At 38.8% G+C, this 24,749-nt stretch overlaps 1 protein-coding gene across 10 annotated transcripts in view; it reads right to left on the bottom strand.

The window, feature by feature from the left end:
• The window catches only part of ST3GAL3 (ST3 beta-galactoside alpha-2,3-sialyltransferase 3), a 176,104-nt gene that overhangs the window by 114,112 nt on the left and 37,243 nt on the right, over positions 1–24,749 (bottom strand). For 5 of the 10 annotated variants that reach the window (XM_077182426.1, XM_077182425.1, XM_077182424.1 and 2 more), the window contains exons 3-5: positions 21,380–21,427; positions 19,486–19,620; positions 12,314–12,356 (exon numbers count right to left, since the gene is read on the bottom strand). The exons of 1 other annotated variant lie outside the window; for it this stretch is intronic. In XM_077182426.1, coding sequence (XP_077038541.1) covers positions 12,314–12,356; positions 19,486–19,620; positions 21,380–21,427 — 226 coding nt within the window. Of the gene's footprint in view, positions 1–12,313; positions 12,357–19,481; positions 19,621–21,379; positions 21,428–24,749 lie in introns of those variants that run through there. 4 more of the 10 variants (XM_077182432.1, XM_077182430.1, XM_077182428.1 and 1 more) reach the window with 3 other exon arrangements.

Genomic DNA, 24,749 nt, shown 5'->3' with positions numbered 1-24,749 from the left:
AGAAAGGAATATCTCATTGTACCATCCCTTATAGTTCCAAGGACTAAGAACCCTGCCTGGAGCTTCTCGAGTAACGACCTTTTATCAACACCTAAAAAAGTGTTGGGATTCTTGTGGAAAAAAGAATTAAAAGCTTTCAAGGTAGACAGTTTTTATTTGTTTAAGTAAGTAAATAAAGAAACAAAATTCTGACGCTAACAAAAAACAGATTTAAAGGATGAAGATAAGAAATGCAACCAAACTCCATGGCACATTTTGTATGTGACCTCATGCTGCATACTCCTCCAAGATTGAGTAATATCCCTGATCTCCCAATCTTCTTTGGTTTCTGTAAACTTTCCCTTAAAAAAAAAAAAATCTGTTTTGGTTACATCTTACCTTCAAGACTAGTAGCCCAGAGAAAAAGCAGAATTGTGTTCAAATAGACACAGATGAGGACCAAAGAAAACAGTCCATTTCAGGAAAAAACAGCTGGCTAGAATACCAATTATTAGACTAAACAAAAAGCATGAAATCCAGAAATTTTATTTTCACAGAAGACAGCTGTTTAACAAAGAAAGACAAAGAAATGAAGATGACTGCTCCCTGAGTTTTTGATTATTTACTAATCTTTGGACAAAAAACATATAACCTAATGAAGTAACTTGCTGACAATCAACACAATTTCCCAATGTATATAACTATACTTTTATCTATTCTAATTTCCATAAGTCCAAAATTACTGGGTTTCCATCCTCAGTGATAAGTATCAGCATTCTGGTTTTACAGATAGGAGACAAGGATAACCTAATGGAGGATAACCACTCAGTTTGAAGATGGGATGTGTTAGCACTCAATAGCCAATAAAAACTCTCTCAGCAGCCAGTTGGGATTCCTAGCTCAACTCCTTTTTCAAGAACCTTCTAAAGAATGTCTCTCTTTCTCCAAAGCCAGAAAGTAGAGTGCACCCTGATATTAGGCTATGTATTCTCAAAGCCTGCAGAAACTAAATGCTGTGATTAGCTATTTAAATGCCTCTTAAAAACCACTGTTAGTGCAAAGGCCATAAAAAATGAAGCAGCTACAAGCCCGCCAGGAAATAAAATGCTCACCTACCACATCAATTTTTGCCAAACAAAGGAATGAAGGAAGATAAATTGCAGTGTCATAATTTTGTTGCTGTAACCCATAAATCTTCCTCAGCAACACTCGTCTGTTACATCTACAAATAGGCAATGCTTTCTTTGGACAGGGAACAGGGTTTTTCTACTTATAGTATAATGAACTCAGCAGTGTAAGTCCAGAAGAGACAAACAAGTGCTAAAGAGATGAGAATAAATAATTCAATCCAATTAGAATCCAGGAATCCTCTGCTCAAACTAACAGGAATCAGTACATCTGAAAACAAAGATACTTCCCCAAAGCCTATAGCTGTGGGGGGGAAAAAAGGTCACCTAAGAATTCCTGGAGCAGCCTAGCCAAACTTACAGTTGTATGTCTGTGGATAATACACTTTAGTAGATTTGAGTGTCAAAATCCAGCGCTTAGCAGTTCTAAATGCCAGATGAGAACATCAGTCACACTAAGGTTTTAATCATCAAATCTTCCTTCAGAAAAATGTAGTTAATTTCATTGTAGAATGCACCAGGCTATGGACTCAGCATTTTGCTAGGTGTAGAGCACAGCAGAATAATATGGAATATGTCAACCATGATTTATTATTCACCATTTCCCATATCGTTGAAACATCAAGCATAATTACCCTGAAGATTGTAAAACAGACAAAAGGAAGCACTTGTATAACACACAGTATAAGCAGATTTCTCCACATCAGTATGTTACCAGACACCAGATATATAAATGGGATCAAAAGCTATTAAGAGGTTTAACAACATCCCTAACTTGGGAACCCTAAAGCTTCCTCCCCTCAGAAGCTGGAGAGGAGACCCTGGAGCAAGGACAGTGTCACAATTGTGTATTTTTCTCCTTCCCTAAACTAGGGGAGCACTTTGAGACAAGATATTGGAGCAGGTGAGTCTTTGGTCTGGCCATTTGTATTTTCCAAAAGAAGTTCAACCCTTTCTGTTGCAGCAGCAGATCTATTGCACAGACAGCTGGAAGACACCAAACCTTAGGGGAATGAACTCCACTTGGAAAGATCTCTCTCAGCAACTGACAGAGATGGAAATCTAACACGAACACTTCACAACATCCTCCCTTTTCAGTTTCTTTACTGAAAGTTCTTCAGTAACTTTCCAGGGCTAAGGGTGATAAAAGCTGCCCTTTAAACTCTTCTTTGGAAGGTCTGGACAGCCTGGGAAAAAATAACAACTTAACTCCTCTAAACAAAAGAAAAAGCCAACTTGACATGGCAAGAGTGCTTCCCCCCCTCTCCAGACTGGACTGAAATTCAGAGAAAAAAACCACTGGTCAGTGAATAAAGTGCTCTAGATGGTATGCAGAGGTGACCTCACAATTGGGGAATGTGGTTTAACAGTAGTTTTAAAAAATGCTGTATATAGTCATGAGGTTTTGAATATTCCTCACTCCTCTTTCTGAAACAGTAGTCCAAAAAAGGCTGTCTCCACTGACCTATATTAGAGACAGATGTCATGAATTCAAGCAGACATCAATTAATTTAGTAAGTACCACACTGAAACCTTAAGAAGAAGAACGCTACGGGAGGAAAAATGTTTCCTCCAGAAACTTTGCTGTAAATACAGAGCACAACCCTGTCCTGGAAGAACCCTTGCAGTTACTGTGACTAAAAGTGCCCTCACAAAACTAAACAAAATCCAAACTGCTTTAGGGAAAATAGAGAATAGCAGCAACCTTTAACAGTAAGAACAGCTGCAGAATCACTAAGATCAAAAAAGACCTGCTGTTTACTCCATACATTGTTCTAGTGAATGTTCTTCTGCTAAGATAAATGCCTTTTTTTTCCTTCCTTGGCTTCAAAGAGCAGCTGTTTGTCTGAAAAGGCTGCCTAACCAAGTGCCTAAATTGCCATAGGTAAGCACCATGAGTCAGAGAACTCAATAAAGTTTGTCTCAAAGAACTGTGAATAGTTCAATTAATCTGACTGTCCTTCATCTTGTATCATCATAACTCCACTGAACAGCAGCCCTAGATCAGCTGGTTATTCATGGCTCTGAGACAGAAAGAGAGAAATGTTTTTTTCCAAATTGTTTGGTGAACAGGCTAAAGGAGAGCTCCAAGGCTGAGCCATAGGTTTCCCTTGTTAACTAACAGGACCAACCCTATCCTCTCCTTGCTAATTCACCAAAACAGCAACACTTGACAAAATCATCTGAGCCAAGTTCCAAGATGTTAAAATGCAGCTTTGACTCCTGTACAGATCAAGAGTCCCTGACTCAAACAGTCCAGTGACACAACCACCTTTGGGAATTTCTGCCTTCGATGATATAGAAAGAGTCACTAACAGAAGATGAAAGGGGACAGGAGGAAGGCACCTGACATTTTGCAGCTGTACAGGACACCACTCACAGCTTTGAGGTCTTCAAGATTAACTCTTTTAAGGAGCCAGGGAGAAGATATTTCTAAGTAGAAATTTAGAAGTCTGAAATCAACCAGAATTATTCAAACACATTCAACATGGAAATTTAAAACACTGTTTGTTGGCTTTTCAGTTTATTCTTTGATGAGTTGGAACAGATTGCATGGCAGACAAGGCAGGAACAGTACATACATGTTCTCAGTTTTCTGTCCCTCCCTTTGTAGTCCTGATTCTGATTTCTTAGAACAAGAGTGGGGCTGCAAGCTAGTGTTAGCAGTAGCATTTCTCCATGTTTTCATTTCTGCTGTGAACTGGGAAAGAATCACATGAGCTTCTCTGTAATGTTAGAGTAAAAAGTATTTAATTAAAATTAATTTAATTGCCTGGTTTTCTCAAAAGCAAGTAGAGAAAACCTCACCTCAGCCTCATAATTTATTTAAACACCCATAACCTCAAAAACATCTTACAGCAACAACTGTTATAGGACTCCTTCTCCAAACATGTGACATCAGACACTGCTGCCATTAACCTTCCTGCTGCAAAGTAGCCTTCATCATGTCTTGTTTATTGCAATGGGCATCACACACCATCACCTCTTCCACCAGTCCTAGTCAGGTCTGGGGTCCTTTGGAGTACTTCTCCAGTGCAGATTTCTCCAGGATGCCAGCAGCAACATCATGCTTCCTGAAGGAAAAAGCACATCCTAAATTTATCAATCTAATCAAAACTTACCTTGTCCTTCAGTCCTTGAACAATAAAATAAAGAGGTCTTTACTCATCACAACTTACTATCAGGTTTCCAGTCTTAAGACTGAGAACAGACCAAGTAAAATAAAATACCTCTTGGATTATATTTAATAGGGTTCCTCCAGTGTCCTTCATTCCTCTCTTCTGCTAGACAGCTCCCAAGCACAACAATAAGGCTTCTTCCATTCTCACAGCATAATAAGACATTGTTTTCTTACCTAACAGATGCTAATCACAGCTGTTAAAAGTAGGTCTTGGTTTTACTGTCCTTCCTCAGCACACAAGAAGTCTGTATGTGTTTGTTCCACTAAACTCTTCCCTGCCTTGATGACCTGCTACATACTCTAAAATTTATGTATGGCAATCTTTGCAGAATGAGGCAGACAGCAAAGCTTTGATGTCTCTGGTCACATGATAGCAATACAGAAAACAAAATTAGAGGCAGACTGAGTATACTATATATGTCTCTTCCCATACACTCCATTTACAAAACCTCCTCAGAGCCAGCTTATAAATTAAGGGCTGACAACTGAGCTGTGTCTGGATACCATAGCAAGTGTGTGCTTCAGACTAAGTGACAAGCTTCAGAGGAATGCTTGATAAAATAGACAATATTCACCTGTTGGAATACACTTGATTCCCACTCAATCATCTGATAAGGGCTCCCTACAACATTTCCAAGAAAACACCAAAGGGAAGTAGGTTTCCCTCTGGAGGTGGAACTTTGCTGGCCTTGCAGGCAGGCACAGAAGGGTTGATGCTTGGTGATCACACAAACACCTTCAGGATTTTCAAGAGAGGAAGCTCTTGCATCAGTTTAAGGATAAGCTCATAACTGCTTTGATTCAATAGAGGCAGCAACACATCACTGCTTCCACAATGTGTGCTGCTGCTTTGCTCTTTATGACCAAGATCAGAATAAAATGACGAATGCCACTGTTTTAGCATAAATTTCTATCAAAACCAAAATCTCTTTAACTGAAGTTTTGCGAATAACCAATGCTTAGATAGCCCAATTCATTCAATTTTTTGAAGTTATTCAGGGAAGAAAAAGATCTTTCTAGGAAGATATTTTGTCTCTGAGTTTTAAAAAGGATCTCTGAAGGAAGAAAATTAAGTGTAGCTTTTAATGCACTCTTATCTCAAGAAAATAAAGGAACATGATGACCTCCATGCCATTTATGAGCTATTAGATATTCCCTGAACAGAGTTATGCTACTAAAGCAAATTTAGCCTTCTGTAAATGCAACAACTGTAAAATTTTTTGCACAAACAACAGAACTAGAACAACAATAGTAGAAACTTGTAACTAGTTGTAACCATATTCAATCCTGGAAAACAAATAAACATTTAATTAGGTTGATGCTACTTGTGGTGAAGAACTACAAGCAAAGTAAGCATTTCACCTTCCACATTCAAAGGGGGAAAAAAGAACTGAGATTTCCCAGTTTTATGCAAGTTGTCTGCCTGGTTAGAAGAACACAAAATGTACAAACTTAGGCCTAAGACAAACATCAAGAAAGAAATCAATCTCACACATAGCAGGCACCTTCATGGATACTCACATGAAAAACAAGCCCATCTTTAAAAAGTGCTCATTTTTTAGTGTGCACAATAACTGGAACTATAGGTATTACTTCTTTTTTCTCTGTGGAAACTCATATTAGCAAATGTGCTATTGATCTCAAAACCAAAAATGGGTTGAAAAGATTATGAGTCATTACCTTTTGCTTTTAAAATATTTGCACTTCAACTTTCTGCCAAGGATATGGAGAATCCCTAGTGTTTGAAGATTTATTAATACTCTGTAGTAGTCCAAAAAGTCCTCTGCTATTTCTTCAGAAATTCTTTCAAAAATCTTATCCAGACATACCAATTCTAAAGCACATAAACTTTGGTATCTACTGCTTGAAATTTTATTGTTAATATTAAGGAGAGCATTTTTTCCCTTCATCCAAGCTGAACAAAACTCTGCATTTACTGCACACTTCTACCTTTTCTATTAATACATTATCACTGTCTCCCCTTATACTCTCAATAAAACTATTTTTCCATGAGCATTTCTTTCTTATGAAACTGAACTTTTGGGGCAAACAGTATAAAACTGGTCTAAACAATGCCCAGCCATTCATATTTCTTGCTTTGCATGCTTTTCCCACATGGTTTGATTCATAATTACTTCCAGCTTCAGGAAACTGGCCCTTTTAAAGGCACCAAACATAAGTTCTTGACTTTGTTTGCACTTAACAAATCAAGCAATGAATCAATTCTATCTAAGCTGCCAGCAATTCTGAATTCTATAATTTTTATATTCCTCTTCATCAATTGAGACTGCGTCTAACACAGGAATCCCAAAGTTACATAATAAAGACTCACATAAAAAATCCTTATCAGAATGACAAAGGATCAAAATTGAAACAAACTGAAATGAATTAAGAAGGGCAAACCAAAACCAGGGATGGCAGTTACATCCCACCCAAATGTGGGAGAGGCTCAATGGATGAACAACAAACAGCCAGGTAACTGAATTGCTATAAATAGCTTGGGTTAGTTTTCTTAACTATTTCAATGCTCAAACAATTGGTACAGGATGGAAGAGATTAGGTAGAAGGAGATGAATTAAAAATCTAAAATGAAAGAGAAATAAATAATTGCCAAAAAATTTCCAGTGTCATAAAGCATGCTAAGCCTTTAAATAATCTTTCAGAAAAAGCATCAGGAGACTCTTCATGTGATGGTCAGAATCCTTTCACTTAGCCTGTGAGAGACACTCTTAGTCTTGGACAGGGCAGGATATCATTGGGACTTCTCACTTCTTTTCTTTTGTCCCTCATTCAGGATTGCAGGAATACAAAAAGACAAATTGAAAAAAACCCACAGGGCAGAAAGAAATCCCACAGCACCAGGCATGGGGAAAGTCCAGCATTCCAACACGTTTACTGCTTATTTTTACAGTGTTTAATGGCAAAGTACCACACAAAGACACAAACAGTTTCAAAGCAGCCTCCCAGCCTAGAAAGAAAATGAGGGGAAGGGGCTCTGTTTCAGTTCTTCATTATTAAAGCTCTGAAGTAAAGAAATTTCAACAAACATAAGTAACCCAATCTGTGTGTTTCCCTAGCCCAAACTCCCTCCATTTTTATGGTTTTTTCAAAGTCTAGATCAAGTTTCATTTGAGTTTGCAGGGTGAAGGTTGTTATTTCTGCCTTCCCCCCCACAAGACACAATTTTTTTCTCTTTTCTTTTTAATACAAAATTGAAATCATCATGAATATTCAAAAAATCTTTGTTGCACTTTCCCAATCTATTCTATACTGAAGAAATATGTAAATACACAACATTACAAAATGTCTAGCAAAAGACAAAGCCTGTTGGAAAAATATTCCTTCTTTTAGTTAAATTCTGCCTAAAGATTCCCAAAGTACGCAATATACAATATATATCATATAGTTAATAGGGTGTACTCATATAAGTTAATATTATATTATTGTGATTAACTATAGTGATCATATAACCATTTTTCCAATTGAGAAGAGCAACAACTTTTTTTTTCCTATTCCTACCTTGAAAGAAAATGATAAGACCCCCTGTTTTGAGTGCAAAATGATTCCATGAAACTCACATGTATCGCCTAACATTTGTTAAACTTTATGAGTGACTGGTTCTTCCCCAAAGTCAAATCCTGGTAAGATTTTTCCATCATTCATTAAGTGAGATTTTGACATCCAAGGTTTTGAACTGACTATGGTGGAAGGTCAAAAGATCTACCAAGTTCCTAAGGGGAACTTTTCTCTGTTGGAAGCATCAAACCCCCACTGTACCTGCTGACGTCTCTATGAAAGTAGCTTCTGAAGGATGAGTTTGAAAGAGGGGCAGAAGCAGTCACTAAGCTTCCATCCCACTGAGGAAATGACACACCAGCAGAGCAGGAAGGAAAGGTGGCACAGAAGCACAATGCAAGGGAGGAGCCCCCAAATAACATGGGTTACAAAAAAGGAACTTTTCACATGCTCAACACAAGTGAACCTACACTTGCCATCTGCCAAGGCAGACTCAAAGCAGTCATTAAGGTGACTAAACCAAGCATTCAGAGAGTACTAAGTAACAGAAGAATGACAATACAACCTTCAGCTTGGCCCACTTAATAAGCCTTAAATACAGTCTATAATTAACTCCACGTTCACGATCCTCCTTTGGAAATCTCATTTAATTCAATGCAAACATAGATTCTGCTTGGGGAATGATTCAGAATTTGTAGTGAATGAGACTCTTGTTTCTAAGACCTGGCCAGTCTCAAAGAACTACTACAATATAAATATTTAATAATAACAAAAGCATGCAACTCGTTGCCAAGCACAGATGTTAGAAGTGACTGCAAATCTTGGCGTTTGGTGGCACCCAGTAATCCACTGGCTGAGTCACCAAAGTGATTGATAGCCTTAAGTTCTTCAGGAACTATTGCCCCCCCCGAGAATGAAAATCTATGAGTTGTATCAAAGTTTTTGTATAAGCATTTTTCTCTGCACAACCAGCAAATGTTATCCTTACAGGTTTTAAAAAGGTTCCTGCTGCTTGGGAAAACTCTTTAGCAGGGAAAAACAGATGCAACTGGCCTGTTTCTATACTTAGTGCATATTTTGTTTTGATATTCTAATTCTGGTAAAGATGTTATGGTTATTACAAACATAACTAAAAGATAAATTCCTCTTGCAACAGATCTTTTTCACTAACCTGGTCGTAAGGAGACTTAGGTCTTGTTTTGACTAAGGGAACAACTCATTCATAAACTGCATTGTGTATGGAAGTCCTCAGCTTTCCATTCACCCTATGTGTCATTAACAATCTCCACCTGGATACCATCCTGCCCTTTAAAAGCTGTTAGACTTTCTAAAGAAGAGCTTTCCCAGGCTCAGGCATCTTCCACCTCAATATTCTTCTTTCCAACAAGACTGGTCAGAAGCTGTTATTTCCATGAAGCCTCCATACAGCATCTTTAAAAGTGGCCACCCCTCACAGGTGAGATTCCTGTCGATGCCAGCCTCCCTAATTACAGCCAGGCATTTCTCAGCTCCCACAGAAAACACTACTCAAGTGCTTCTGACAGAATTCCTTCCAAAGTGAACAAATCTGGTTTCATTAGCATTTCCATGAATTCAGGGAGAACAAAACCATTACACTCCTGTAACCAGAGCAGACTGTACTATATCTGAATAAAGGCCCTGGACAACTGCAGAGTAGAGGACATTAAAGTAGCAATGCACAAAAAAAGCAAAGATGCAAAGGCAAATGGACACATTACTACTTAGTTATGTCAAATGTTTTCCTTTGTATGACATCCAAAATGCAAGTCAGAGCACTTAAGGTGTAATGCAGATCTACCTTTGTAGAAAATGTTAGTCTTGTGGGCCATTAGTTTCAATGACATCAACTGACACAGCCAGCAACAGGTTTTGAGCAAATGAAAGATTAAGAAAAAGAATGCAAAGAAAACTAATTGTTGCCCTAAGTGCTTCAAGTCACACAAGATTCTCACATGCTGTCAATTAAGTGAACCCTATAAAGTTATGATTTATGGCAAGATTCCACCAGAGTGATTATATCATAACAACAGACACAATTCAATTATTTCGGCCAGTAAAGTCATCAGTGCAGAACATATTACCCCTTTCAACTCTAAGCATTTTTTTTAACCAGAAAGTGCTTCTGTGATGGTACCATCTTGACTCAGTCACAGCAAGTATTTTTCACCACCAAGTCCCATTGAATTCAGACTGTACTTAGAAATTTGGTACCACAAAATTTCTGACCAACAAAGGTGAACTGGTAGAATGGTAGCTAATCCTCTACACTATCAGCCATTTTTCTTCCCAAATTTATTTCCTACATTTTCTGGTATTTTCAGCCATTTTCTGTCTTCCGTGTTATTAAAAAGAAATAAAAGAAAGAACAGAAAAAAATCCAGAATAATTCAGGCCAGAAGTGAAGTTTGCAGGTCATCAGCTCTATTCTCAAAGCAGGATCAGCTTTAATTTTAGAGAAGAAACAACAAGAGAAATAAACAACCACAACAAGAAAAGGGAAAAAAAACCCCAAAAATAAACACCTAACATGGCTGCAGTTAAAAAAGAAGTTATTTCACCTACATACAGTACTTGTTTTCTTTTTCCTTAAGCTAACTTCTAGTATTTATTTTAATCATGCTGATTTTGTTACAACTCTTTCTAGAAGTTAACTCTAGGACTTTGAAAAATAAACATGGATATTTAGAATATATATTTTTAAATAGTCAACAAAATCTTTTTTTAATCAAACCAATGGAGAGTTTATAATGGGTAGGTTTTAAGAAAATAAATCAGTGCTCTGGAAGCCCTCTAGCAGGTAAAAACCTCACTTGGCCTCATGCTGAAGGATAAGAAAAAGCAGACTGTGCCTTGGAGTGCTGTAATCAAACAGGTAAATCAGCAAAGAAGGGGAAAAAGAATGGAACAGAGGCCGGAGGGGACAGAAGACTCAAGGGATTTGCTAAAAGCACAATGAAAGGGACAGAGCAGGCAGAAGGAGAAGGAAGAGGAAGACTGAAGCAGTGGTTTGGATGCAGCACAGACCGGGATGACAACTGTGTGTGGACAGTCAGTGGGCGTGTTCAATAAACTGGACATTACAAAATACACCGAAATAGCCTGGAAAAAAACAATCAGTCTAGTTAAAAACCTAAAAAACATTTTCCCTCTCCAACACCCAGACATTCACTCAAAGGTTACTTTACCCATTTCACAATTTTGGATTTGTCTTTTTGCTTTGACTTCTACATGTATAAATTGAAGGTAATGTATCAAGTGAATCTCATCTATGGGTACACACACTATTGTTCCTGAATCACTAGGATGTCCCAACACAGAAAATTTAACAAAGAAAATGGGTAAATATGCCACCAGCATGGGTTCCAGAAAGCATGCAACAAAAACTGTGTAGAACACTACATTGAATGAGAGTAGAAAGAAACCTTGAGCTATTCATGCACTCAACGCTATCCTTCCTGACCACTGAACAAGATACAGAACCTTTGGAGGAAAATTAATAAACAAATAATCAATATTCCTTCTTTCTCATATGCATTCTGAAATCTTTTTGCCATATGTTAATACAACTGAGTTTATGTACCCAGTTGCATCTGCAAAAGAAGTTCCTACCTAGAGACTTTCTCATCTCCTGCAAGCAGCAATTCCCAACACACTTAGGAGCTTTTATTCCATTATGGAAGCTCACAGGCTGCTCATGATCACTAAACTGAATTGTTTCACCCTATAGGTACAATGATATTTTCAAAACATTAAGAATGGGGTTCATATTGACATGACATGCTGTGCAGGGGATGCATTCTCAAGTCATTCAAAGCCACGAGATTGGTTCTGGACCCTTTTAAGTAGAAGGCTTTTAGCAGTGTTTTTGCTCCCAATACCAAAAAATTCCGTCAGGTTGCTGACCCCAGAAACAGGGTGGCTACTGACCCCTAGTGTTCGGCAACCCAGGTTCAATTCGACTGATTTAAGGCAAAAAGCACGAGAAGCATCTTCATCCTTCAGGCACTGCAGCGTCCTTCTGACATAGCAAGAGGTCCCTGCCTTGTGCTGAGGTTCCTTCCGCTCTATTTCATCAACAAAAATAGTAATATCCATTTTGAAAGGAACAAGTAGGAAGGAAATATAAACTCTTAAGCATCCCAGCAAATTGTAGATTCACATTTCTTCTGCTTTCACATCTGTAATTCATTTTTCATTTGGAAGGTTAAGAGAAGGATATCTAAAGCAGACTGACAGTCGTGGCTTCAAGTGGGTATTTATAGACTCTTGATCAGTTATTAAGGAATTAATGACAGTGAACCACAATCCAAGCTGGCCTGCAAAGCCTAGTGCAAGGAAAGGAGCTGTAATTGCCAGGTTGCTGCAGGACTTGGCTGTCCCAGGAAGAAGTGTAGAGTCTAGTGAGCCAGCTGCCTAGGTGACATAAAAGTTGCTTACAACAGAAAGCTGCAACTACAGAAATGAAGAAGAATCCTACTGTTCTACTTACAATTTTGAGTCCAGGTTCAGGAGAAAGCCCAGTTTGTCATATTCTGGAAAACAAAAGCAAAGGACACAATATCATAAAAGCTGCAAGAGTCTCCTCTGCAAAAGGCACCAAAACCAAACAGCAGCAAGTCCTTATAGCAGCTGTTAACAGGTTATTGTTACTCCAAAGTATTCCTAAATTAACATTTCTCAGTCTCCAGGAAATACCACAGCAAGAGAACACATGGGTAACCATTAATTCAGAAATCACCAGAATTAAGCAAGCTATCCAGAGTGATAAAAAGTATTACTAAAACCACTTAGGCAGTGATAAACAAAGCTTTCCTGCTTGCTGTACAAATAATCTTGACACTAAACTGTATGAAAAACATTCCTCCTAAGATCTGATGTGTAGAGCTTTGAAATTTTTCTTCATTCCTTGTCTATTCCAACCCACAACTTCATAATCAAGCAGCTCTTTTTCAAGAGAAAGGTTTTCACCACTCACAGTGGCAAAAATGCTTAAAATTCAGGTGTTGTCCAGTATAAAACTGCAAAGTCAGTTTATGCCATGAACAGGGGACAGCTACAGAAACAAAATCACTCAGAACATCTGCAACTCATATACAAAATACAGCATCCCTGAATATATTGTGATCTTGTAAATCAAACACTGGATACAAAAATCAAAACTATTAGAATTCACATGAGATACACAAGGAAAAGGTGCGGTGTTCTTCTTCTGGGTTAAGCTCAGGGCCTTCCTCACACTGAGGACCCCCGGGTCTCACAGCTATACAATAAAAAAAAATACAGAGAAGTAAAAGATAACTCAATCAGAGATTAAAAGAAACAACAAGAAAAAAAAATCTCATAAGCTCATAAGCTTTTAGAAAGACCTCAGTGGAAATACAAGATTACTTTTCTCATGAGACAACCCTAGGATTTCTGGTGCAGTAGTTTACCTCTGAAGATCAGCAGAACAGCCAAGCCTAAACATGTACCTCAGACACAATGATTGCACCAGACTGGCCAATGTAAACTGTGCCATTGGTTTCAATCCCATTAAGGTTTAATTCCTGAGCCAAGGGAAGTATTCTATTTGACATCACTTAGGTAACAGAAGCTGCAGAACACGCGCATGCTTGATATTGGCACATAGTGTCTGTTCCCTGCCAGCACCCGAGTGCCACCCACCATCCCCACTCCACCTGTGCATCTCTCCTCCTCTCTTCACATACTGACAAATTCTGTTTCCCCCATGTGCTGCTTTCCTCATAATTTCTTCCCAGTTTATTCCTCCCACAAGAAATTATGTCCTGTACAACCTCACCTCCTCCGCCAGTAGGATTTTGCATAGGAAGGTATCCACTCCGTAAAAAGAAAAATGCCTTCAATTTTTATTAACCCTTCAGACTCCCAAAACTAACATCTGTACTAAGGAAACAACCACAAAGATTTTTTTAAGACCCATCTGTCATCAGTCTTATCTCATTCAAACCAACACTACCTTCTTCCCAACAGGAAATACAAAAAGAGGAAATGCAATAAGAGATACATCACCTCATAAGTACAACAACATCCTAGACTTTCTATTAACTCAGCACTTCATCAGCTTTGCAACCAAAGCACCAGAACACAGTCATGAGCTAAACACTAAGGACAGACCTTCACTGCAGTGTTTCACAAGATTCATCTTCTGTTTGTCACAACCGTTTCACCTTCCCTAGGCTTTAAGTTTTCATGTTCACTGAAATTACTTTGCACTATCTTGCAACAAGCACCTCCAAAAACAAGTATTACAGAACAAAACAACATTTCTGGTTTCAAGCCAGATGCAGGGGTATGTTCTTGATTTTCAGTAGGGTCTAAGTACAGTTTCAGGCTATAACATCAAACCAAAAGCATCCACGCCCCTTCCTCTTGTTGGCAGGTGAGATGTGCAAGCTACTGCAGGCAGAGAAATGCTGCCCTCACCATGGGCCATCTCACTCTCATGGGCACTTTTGGAAGTCAGCATTACTATTAGCTTAGAAATCAATCTCTATCACATGCTGTTTCCCCAGGAAAGACACTAGGACCCTCCAAAATTACAGATTCAAAGTAATTTTCCTTTTTAGTAAAATTGGAGTCCTGCTACAGACTTCCAGTGTCATTTACCTGTATCACTGCAAATACAGGGGCCAAAAGTCTGCCCACATGCTGGCTGGAAGTAGCCTGGATTCACAGAAGACAGATAAAGTCCCAAATATCTGAAGAAAGCCAAACACACAGAGCCTAGCTGCAGGAAAAGTGAATCCTTGTCTGGAGTTATGTGTCTAAATTAAAACAAGATGAAACACAGATCCACACAATCAAAGTACAACTGAATCTAAAATACAGTTTGGTCAGGGTGTGACAATTACAGGAGAGGAACTGAACTGATCACATAGTTCACAGCTCAAGAAAGGGGCAATCCCATTCCTACCTTTTCCTCCATTGAAAATAGAGGTGGCAATAGCCTGCCTTGGCACTCATGCCACCCCTCTGTGCCCTTACAGGTTGCTTCCTCCTTCCATAACCTTAGTTTAAAGCCTTACTCACCAAGTTAACCACTTGATATACAGAAATATTTCTCCTCTTTTTCGTGTAGTGGAATAAAGAAGTGCTGGAATATTAGAGAAAATAGAACAAAATAGGCAGAGAGAATAAGGTAAAAAGACTTCTCCACCAAAAATCAGCTTGGACCAGCTGGCCATGTTAAGTGTGGTTTGATGTTGGCCTCCACCAACATCATCATGATGATCTTCCCCCAGCACCCCAATCCTTAGGGGTCTCTGCCCTGAAGGACAATGCAGAGCCACTCACAGGTACAGTCTGGAGAACTCCCTTCACATATAAGCATGCTGGTAGGTCTGATCCAGCCCAGGCCATGTCTGACCCACCAATTTCCAGACCAGACACTTCTATGGCTCTGTGGCACAGGATCTGCTTTTAAGGCAAAAGATGAGTAAAGGTAATAAAGAACTTAGTTTGCATCCCCTGGAAGAACATCATGGAGTAATCTGAACAAAACTTCATATTATCAGCCCAGAGAAGACTGAAAGGCCCATGAAGGATAAAAGTAACATTATTAGAAGAGCACAAGTCATTCTAAAGATCACAATCACCTGTGCTAAGGACCCACAGATCTCAGTTGACAAGGTGGTACAGCAGTGCACAGAAGCACAGAAGTGAACAGGGGAAATGAAGTTTCATCATGAACCATCTTGCATTATAAGAACAAGAGGTCATCTTAGGTCAAAACCAAAATGCATTTCTACATTTCCAGGAAGATCAGAACTGAATTAGAATCTAAGAACTGACAACTATTTCATAATAAAGCATGTAATTGGGATTACATGAACAGAAATAGAGCCAAGCATAGCAATTTCTACAAATTATGCAAATCCTGTGCCAAATTCAATGTTGGCATTAGCATGGAAATTCCTCCAAAGAATCCAATAGAAATCCAGCTACCAGGCTGCAAGTGAGAGATGCATTGTTTCATGTCTGAAAACTCCATGCAGACCACCCAGGAAGCCATAAAGTCCAGTGTACAGTATCTAGCCAGTATTCAAGTTGCCTCTTGTATCTGCAGCCAATACAGCTATAAAGAAGCAGAAATAGAAAATTAAACCTTTTTTTAAAGACAGGCTATATGCAGTTCTAGCTCTGTGTTTAACTGATAATTGCAAGTACAGCACGGAAGGCAGAAGATTCAATTTTGCTATTTTATTCAAAACGTTTGGGTTTGTCAAAGAAATCAGTATGATTCTCAAGAGACAGAAGTCCTATCAAGGATGCTCAGACCACCCTGATATATTTCATCCTGTCCAGTGCAGTTTGGTCTCTGCAGAATTGAGGATCTATATGAGCCAAGCCCTGGTCACTATTCACATGCAAGATCTACATCTGCAGCAAAGGCCACAAGTAAAATAACTTATTCTGCAATGAAAAAGGCCAAACACATCACATTCACCTTGGACTAAGAAAACACATATGGACAGTTATAAAAGTTCACCAATGTAAAATAACTCTGCTATAACTCGAGAGACAAGAAAGAATTAATGAAAAAAAGTCATGTTAAATGGATCAACTGAAAAGGACAAAAGAAAGCTTTTATTGCAAGGTTAAAAAAATAGCAGTCAGGACTACTGAGTAACAATCAAAGTACTGGATAAACAAAGACTTAATGTTACATCCTTTCCTTAGGATTTTCACTTTAACCTCTTCAGAGATGGAATTTACTGGTGAAAACATTATCTTCTATTTAAATAACCAGGGAATAAAAAAGACTGCAAAGGCAAGTTCAGGAGGGGTACAGCTGAGGCCACCTGAGCTTCTCAGCACAGCCCTGCATGGACTGCATGCAGGTCTATGCTTCAGTTTCCTTCTCACCTGCACTCAAGCTTTTGCATATGCATTTACCAACCTTTTTCTGCAGGTTGCCAAGTGACATCAAGAAAAACACCAAGAAAACTGGTAAGACAAAGCCCAGTCCATGGTGCCTTTCTCTGCTCTGTAACAATCCACAGAAGGAGCAGAAGTGCTCAGCCCGTGCAGCCCAGCACCAGAAGCTCACCTCATCAGTCTACATCTGCACATCCTAATAAAACTATAGCTACCTCCAATGGTAGAAAAGCAACTGACTGCTATAAGCTGAATTTAGGAAAGACTCTGATAGGAAGATGAAAAATTTCCTCCTATGATCTGCATATGCCCTTTCACTTTTGCCAGGAAGTCATCTGTTTCAAGCCACACTACAGCCTTTGCTGAACAGTTGTTCCATTTGCTGCTATGAGTCCACTTGGCAAATGGAGTTAATGCTGCCCTACTGAGTCTCCCAACATACTCTTTATTCTATAAAGCTTATTGTATTTCCTAATAAAAGTCAAGAACAATAGTAACAAACCAGTAATCTATACTGGCTTTTAGTGACTTACAAGATGTGCTGATTTGATGCAGAGATGTCACATGAGAGAGAAAAATCACATTGAAATATTTTTAATTTGAGGCATTCATTAAGCCACTTCTTGACATTTGCACCTCAAATCATTCACAGCTGTATTTTCAACTGGAGGAATAGAGCATTAATAAGAAGACAGATGATGATACTGGACACACTGGCAAAGTCACATAAAGACTATGAAACTGCTTCATGACAGTCACTGGCAAAGATTCAAGCAGCTCCCACAGTCAACACTCAGAAAAATAAAGAATGAAGTAGAACTTCATTAATCAAGAATGAAAAGGAAAAAGCATTTCTGCAGAAAAAAGCCACTAAAACCAACAGAGAAAATACATGTATTTCCCTTTTTTCTTTCTGCCTTACAGGAATGAAGAAATATACAGCATAGTAAGTTCATCTCTTCTTTCACATCATTATCACATAGTGCTAAGACAGAAATGCAATTTGGGTGGAAAACCCCAACACTCTAGAACCACATCAGCTCCAAACATTAAAGTTGCTTCCCTCAAACTAAGAATGCCTAAAGTTAATTACCACTGACCTGAAAATCCAGGAAATACCAGAGTGTGCAACTGTAGACATTTGTACTATCAGAATATAATTGAGAAATCAAATAAACAGCAAAGAATCTTCTGCAAGTCACCAATGTTTTTCTCTTATGCTAGGAATCTATCACTACCCTATAGATTTGATACCTCATTCAGACACATTTCTATTCCTGGCCTCCATCCAAAACATAGGCAAGCAGTCACCAAATTCACTCTGGAGTTGTATTTGGTAGGACAGACACAGGGTTATTCTCATCCTTCACAAAATGGTTATCTGAGCATCTTCAGCAGCTGTATGGAACAGAGAAAGTTTCCTTCATAGTTCTCACAGCTTTTCCCAAAATGTTTTATGGACTTTGACTTAAGGAATCACTAAGAGCAAACTCCAAAAGAAGCACAGATTTAAATTCTCAGATGATTACTCCACTATCAGGGTGAACTCAGCATTTGGAAGCATGGTCTTACATGTGGGCTGTCACAAGCACATGAGCTGCAGCAGATAGCTACTCTAAACCAAAGTCTGGGAATCCAGAAGAGTTAATACAAGTATTGAGTTAATACAAGAGTTAAAACAATTTGAGCAAGACCTAGATAACACTTGCTCTCTTGTAATGTTGGAACTAGCACGTTTTAAGCCTGCAAGTGAGAACATCTGCAATGAATCAGTGGTCAGTACTGCAATCAAACACGAGCATAACCTACAGCCCAAAGGTATTCAGTATTTTCAGCAAGCACAGTAGCATCTGGGAAACTTGCACATCCAGTGCACTCCTATCCAAGGCTTAGAGAAGAAAAATTTAGCTTGCTGTCAGACACAGGAGGTAGGAAAAAGTCTTGAACAAAAATAGCAGGGGTATAAATCTAACTTTCAAGGTCCAAAGTTTGATTTGGTAGCAACAAAGTAAAACAAAGTAACTAGAGAGGAAAGAAAAAAATAAAAGAAGCACTAGTTGACTATGGCAAGTGAATGAAACTAGGTCTCCTCAAACATCTTGTGTCCTGATTGTTTCCCCAACTTCAGAGCATGACACCCTTCTTTCTGAAATGGTTTCAGCTGAAACACTGGCCTAGACATAATATCAAACACTTATCTCAGCTGCTCAAGCTTTATCTTTTAAGGGAACAGACAGCCATGAAGAGAATTACAAAAACATCTGGACTTGTGAAGGCTGGACCACAGCATGAACCTCATGGTTCAGCCTCACTCAAAACACATTTGGCTCACATGCCCTCTACCCAATAATCTCCTATGAAGCTCTATAGCTTTAAAGCTCCATAGCCAGATGAGCTTCTGAACACTCAGTTCAGAAAGTTTATCCAGAAAAACCTAGACAGTGTCATTAATCTGAGTTGCATAAGGACAGATTTCCAGCATTTCTAAAAACTGAGACTTGCATGTGGGATAAAGTTAAGAAGGACAGTCAATTCAAGTATGATACAGAAGCTGCAACAAGACATTGCCCTTCACATGGCATGATTAACAGGTACTAAAATGCACTTCTAAGCTGTTTAATATGCAAATATAAGTACCAGTTTTAAGCAGCATGAAATCTTAACAGGGAGACTATTATTCTCAGCTGGTTTTGACTAATTAAAAAAAAGGTATATGTAATTTTATGTTTCAAAGCATGTAACTTTAGCTGAAACATCACCTACTGGGAATGGCTGGGCCTGGAGCTGCCATGGTTTCTGTGGGTTCTTTCTGGGCTCTGTCTTTTCCTGGGTCTGCAGCAAGGTGAGATGGGATGGACAGCGGAATCACAATAGCCACAGTTTTTCTCTCTCTCCTTCCTGTTCAACAAGGAAAGCTATCCCTCAGTTGGACAGATACCACACATCTTGACATCTTATTTAACATACCAGTTCAGAGCAAGGTGAACCTTGCAGCACAGTAAGTGCAAAGTACTAAACACAAGACCAATAAACATACAGCTTTCTTGGGCATTTCTGAGCCTCCTTTCTCAAATATATGAGTTTTCTTCACATCTCTTCAATGAAGGAAGTCAGTCTTGTTGCAGTGAAAGGGTTTACAAAAGATGTCTCAATTCCTAACCAATCCAAGCTTGAGTTGTAAAATGCAAGCAGAACAAAGACCAGTTCTTTTAAAACAGGCCCAGGCAGTGCATGGCTCACATGAGCCTGTCTCCCACCCTCCATATTAACAGAACTCCAAAAGACACAGAGCAGTTGAACTGTTTTTCATCACTAAGTTTACTTTCCATTTGGTGGAAACATTTATCGTTAACTCCACAGATACAAAATCTGTGGTTAAAATTCAAGCAAGGGTATCTCAAACCTATGCAACTTCCTCCCTACTTCTGCAGACTGAAGAGACCACCACCCAATACAGGACACAGGCAACAACACACTTCAGCTATGACATATTAATTAGTAAGAGAGAATTAATAGGGGGTTTCTTTCCCCCATATACACAACAACATATCCATTTGGCACCCTAGAGATACTCCCACATCAGATCATGCACTAAGATTAGATCTATTTCCAGATAGAAGTTTTAGAGGACATACAGGGAGAGTAGAAAAAGTTTGAGGTGTTTTAAACAAAGTAAGTTACTACCACTAGTTGAGGGGTTAGTAAATCAGATGTGTGTTCAAGCTTCAATGTTAGTGTCAGGCAGCAGGCTCTCTTTCAAAGAGTGCAGGCAGAAGACAGGTGCTATGTTGGAAGGCAGCATGTTCCCCCTATCAACCTAAGAGGAAAGGCTGGCAAGCAAGATAAAAAAAATCCAAGTGAAGGTTTTGTCTTTTGTGGAAGACAATAAATATCCCCATCTTTTAAGTGTTAAGGGGTTTAAAGTTATAGGAGCAATTCTTAGTCTTTCCCTTGCACTTCATATATCATTATATACACACCATAAACTGAATTTCATCAAGTATTATGCTCACTATGGTGTGTCATGGCTGCAGCTTGCACATTACACACAGCCAAATGGAGAGTTACTGATCCAGTGAAGTGCTCCCAGCACAAAAGAATTTTTAATTTCTGGTTCAGTTTCATTGTAGGTCACACTTAGGTTCCAAACAAAATGAGATTGGGAAGGATTTGCCCTGGGGTTCAATAATGCTGGTCAATCTCCACCCAAAAAAAAGTTTCCAGCTCTATTGGTTTAGTTATGACTCTTTTGTCTTCTCCTTCCTGGAAGCATTCCTCATGTTTTTCCCCAAATAACTCAACTGTTTGTTTAGCTGGGAAACTATCCTAGTAGCATGAAACAGTTTTTCTTCAGCTGGTAGGTGACATCATCTTAATGCCTTTCACATGAGAAGAGGAGCACAAACTGCATCATCAACACATGTCCAGGTCATTTCCTCGCTGGGTAAGGGAAGAGTCCCGCAGGTTAATCCTTGTGTCGTACTAAGGCTCTTAAAACTCCCACTGCACTTAGGAAAGGACCTATTTACTCTTTGGCTAGGTGGTTGATTACCACAGAAGTCTCACTCAGTGTCCTGCCTCCCAACATGGCTACCATGTCCAATTAAGTAGAAGCCTTGTCATGAGGTGGGAGATAGAGAAGAAGGCAATGTTGTACCTGAGCCTATTGTATGTCCAACGGAGTCAAAGGAAAGAACCACTGAATCTGTAACACAAGAGTACAAGTTCATTTTCCCCTTTTTTTCAGCAGCATTTCTTGCTGTAACATTTTTTTGTTATTTTGCTTAAGTAATTCCTTGTGCTCCCTTCTGGCAGGAAGCAGAACAACTTCTTCACCAACCAGAAAAAAGACCAGGCACCTAGCAAAGGCAGAACAACGCAGTATGCAGTAAATCACAGTGCTGTTAACCAATGAAGTAGCCACAATTCATTGAAAATAATTTAATTTTATGTCTAATAAGCTTGGTCAACTGAATCAAACATGCTTCAACTACTGGCCTAGAGAGTTTTTTCTTATCAAATGTATTCCCAATATTTTGTCTAATATATTAGAGGACTCGCCTGTTATGATCAGTTCTTCCCTGACATTTGGTTTGCTAAGCCAAGCACTTTGTGCTCCTTGTACTCCATGCTCACCACATTCCCCACATCTTTACTCACAGGAGTGACTTCCAACTCAATGCATTTCAATTCATCAATATCTTTTCACCTTTGCACTATATGCAACACATGCGCCAAGCATCAAGAAAATATAACCTCTCTACTTGATACCCTTTTATTTTTGTATCTGGGAATCACAACAAAGCTTTTATCCATGACTGCAGTGGCAATTCTTGCTCACCAGTTAATGCCTGACACTTTTAATCACTGTTTCATATGATGGGGCACCCTTTGCTTCAACTGTGGTTTAAAGACCATAGTTTTTATATATGCAACTTGAAATTTGGCCACATAGAAACCCTTAGTGCCTGCTTGCACTCAGCTCACCCCATGATCCAGACCCCTTTATAAGTCATTCATTTTCCTCACATAGGACCCTTCCAACCTAGAATTTGTTTGCAAAAGCATCGGTAATTATTTGATAATCTGTTCCAAGTGGAGATGCATTATGTTATACTCAATAATGGGACTTTCCCCCAGCATTATGCTTATTTGAGACAAACCAAGATTTATTTTGGTAGTAACCCTCCTGGTTTCCCATCTATTTTCATGGAAGTCCTGAGTGAAGGAGAAAGATGGCCAAATTCTATTCCCCTACCAGTGGAGCAAAATAGGGCCCAGAACTTAGAGACAATTTGCCAATGGGCAAAACACAGAAAAGAACAAACCAGCACTATAGGATTAATAATTTTATGGCCTGAGAAGCTTTAAACTGACACAAAAATAGCTGAACTGCCTCTCATCTTCACCTAAACAAATGGACTGAATCCTTTGACATTTCTCTTTGTCACTCAGGTTTCGGATGCAATCAACTCATCACACATCCTTTGCAGCACCACAAAGGCTGCCAAGGTGCAAGCCCTCAGTGCAAGGCAAAAAGATCAAGCACAAGAAGACTTAGTCTGCTGAAGAGCTTAACCTCCTGCTGCATCGCTTGAAATTTAGGCAGGCTATAGTCAGAGGCAGTTACCATGTTAGACCTGAAAATAACTTGACAGGACTGAGCCCTTGGTTTCTCTATATTTTACATTATCCTGGTGTTTATGTTCCAACTCTTAAAAATGCAATAAGAAACTGCTAATTTTCAAAATAAACACTGTTGTTTTAATAAAGGACTGTTAATTTGACTGGGCTTAAAAGAATTTAGAAAAAGAAGGTCTGTGCTGTCTCGGATCCAGCACTATGGTAGTAATATGAAAAAAATTAAAAAGAAGATATTACTAGTCTCAAAACTTACTCCAACAAAAATAAAAATCCATCTGGACTTAACAACTGTATTTCCTCTTTTGGGAATAAAATTCAGACATTATTATATTATTCTAAACAGCAAGGAGTTTAATTCATTTTAACTACATTAACTTCATTTGTCATCAATTTTAAAGTATCTCTGTGGGGTTCTACTTTTAAAAAACTGTTGAGATTTTTATCAACATAAATTACTGCTTTGTAGTTAATGTCAAATTTAAAAGTTGTTAATTTTCCTGAAATATATTTTGCATTCAAACACTGCACATGAAAATATTAGGATTTATCTAAAAATGCCTGAAAAGCACTGCAAGCACCAAATTAATAACATTATTGCAACCCACAAAATAGTATCATGTTTCATTCCCCTAACTGAGAACATTATCTTCCTCATATAAAAAAAAACAATTTACAAGCAGATTAAGAGCTTCCTTTTCCCTTTCCTGATCCAGTCCTTCATGCTACTATTAGTTTCAACTAATCAAATTCACTGTGAATAACCTGAATTATAGTCAACTTTTCCTCGACCTCCAGGAGTAATTTTACTAAATATGGATCTTTATTAAAACGCTGTGTTTATTTCTGGTGTTAGCATTCCAAAAGTGAATAAACTATAAACCTGAAGAAGGCTGAGAAAATAATAATACGTCACCTTTCTTCTACCCCAAAAAGCTACTCACATCCAAACTCAGAGCTACAGGTTATTTCTGTCAGAAGTTGATGGAGATAAACGTTTCTTTGAAGCAAGCCAGATTTACTTGCAAATACACTGAGTTCTGCTTCACAGAACCCAAGAAGAAAAGTTTCTTTGCTTCCATTTTCAAATCTCTTCCAGTCATCGCTCAGTTCAAAATCTCCCTGACTTTCTAGGGGGTCTTTTTTGCTGAGACAAAGTGGCAGCTCTGTCTGTGCCCAGTGCCTTTCCCCAAGCCCCAGTGTGCTCTACCTTCCAAAGGCGATCTTCAAAGGCTTTATCTTTCAAAACTCATTAAGATACAATGTAAAACATACCCACTTACATGCACTCTTGCCTTAGGTGCCAGGAAATGTTTGTGCCTGAAGGAGCAGTCCCCAACCTTTCAGATACCTATTTCCATAAATAAGCTTAAATTTTTGTCCTCCTGCCTTAACTGAAGGGCCGCCTTTATGCCTAAATCATGAAATCTGACACACAGTAACTTGCCAATATGTACAGCTTAAGGCTGCACATGCCACAGTGCCAGTCTTTTACATCTGTTTTCATGTTAACTACAATCTTTTTTTCAGTTGCTCTAGCAGCTTAAAAAAGAAAAGGAAAAAAACCCCAAAACAACACGATATAGCAAAATCCAAATGTAATTCTGGATCTTATCCAATCCATCAGAAGAAGCAAAGACAGCACAAGTACTCACTCAATTTAGAAGGCACTCAGTGCCAGGAATAATGATGGCTGAGACCTCACCAGCCAGATTGCAAAGTTACTTTGGGTCACTTTGTGTCAACTTAATCCAAAATTGCATTGGGACTTATGCTCTGGGTCACTTTCCCCTCACTCTCACCATCCAGTTAGAGCATCACAAATTGGACCAATGTACAAATGTGCTCCATCATCCCCCACAAAACAGTGCTGTGCAGGGTTACCT

This window comes from Agelaius phoeniceus, chromosome 8 (genome assembly GCF_051311805.1).
Source record: "Agelaius phoeniceus isolate bAgePho1 chromosome 8, bAgePho1.hap1, whole genome shotgun sequence".
Taxonomy (NCBI): Eukaryota; Metazoa; Chordata; class Aves; order Passeriformes; family Icteridae; genus Agelaius; species Agelaius phoeniceus.
The sequence above is the reverse complement of the archived record's forward strand: the minus strand, read 5'-3'. Positions and strand labels throughout refer to the sequence as shown.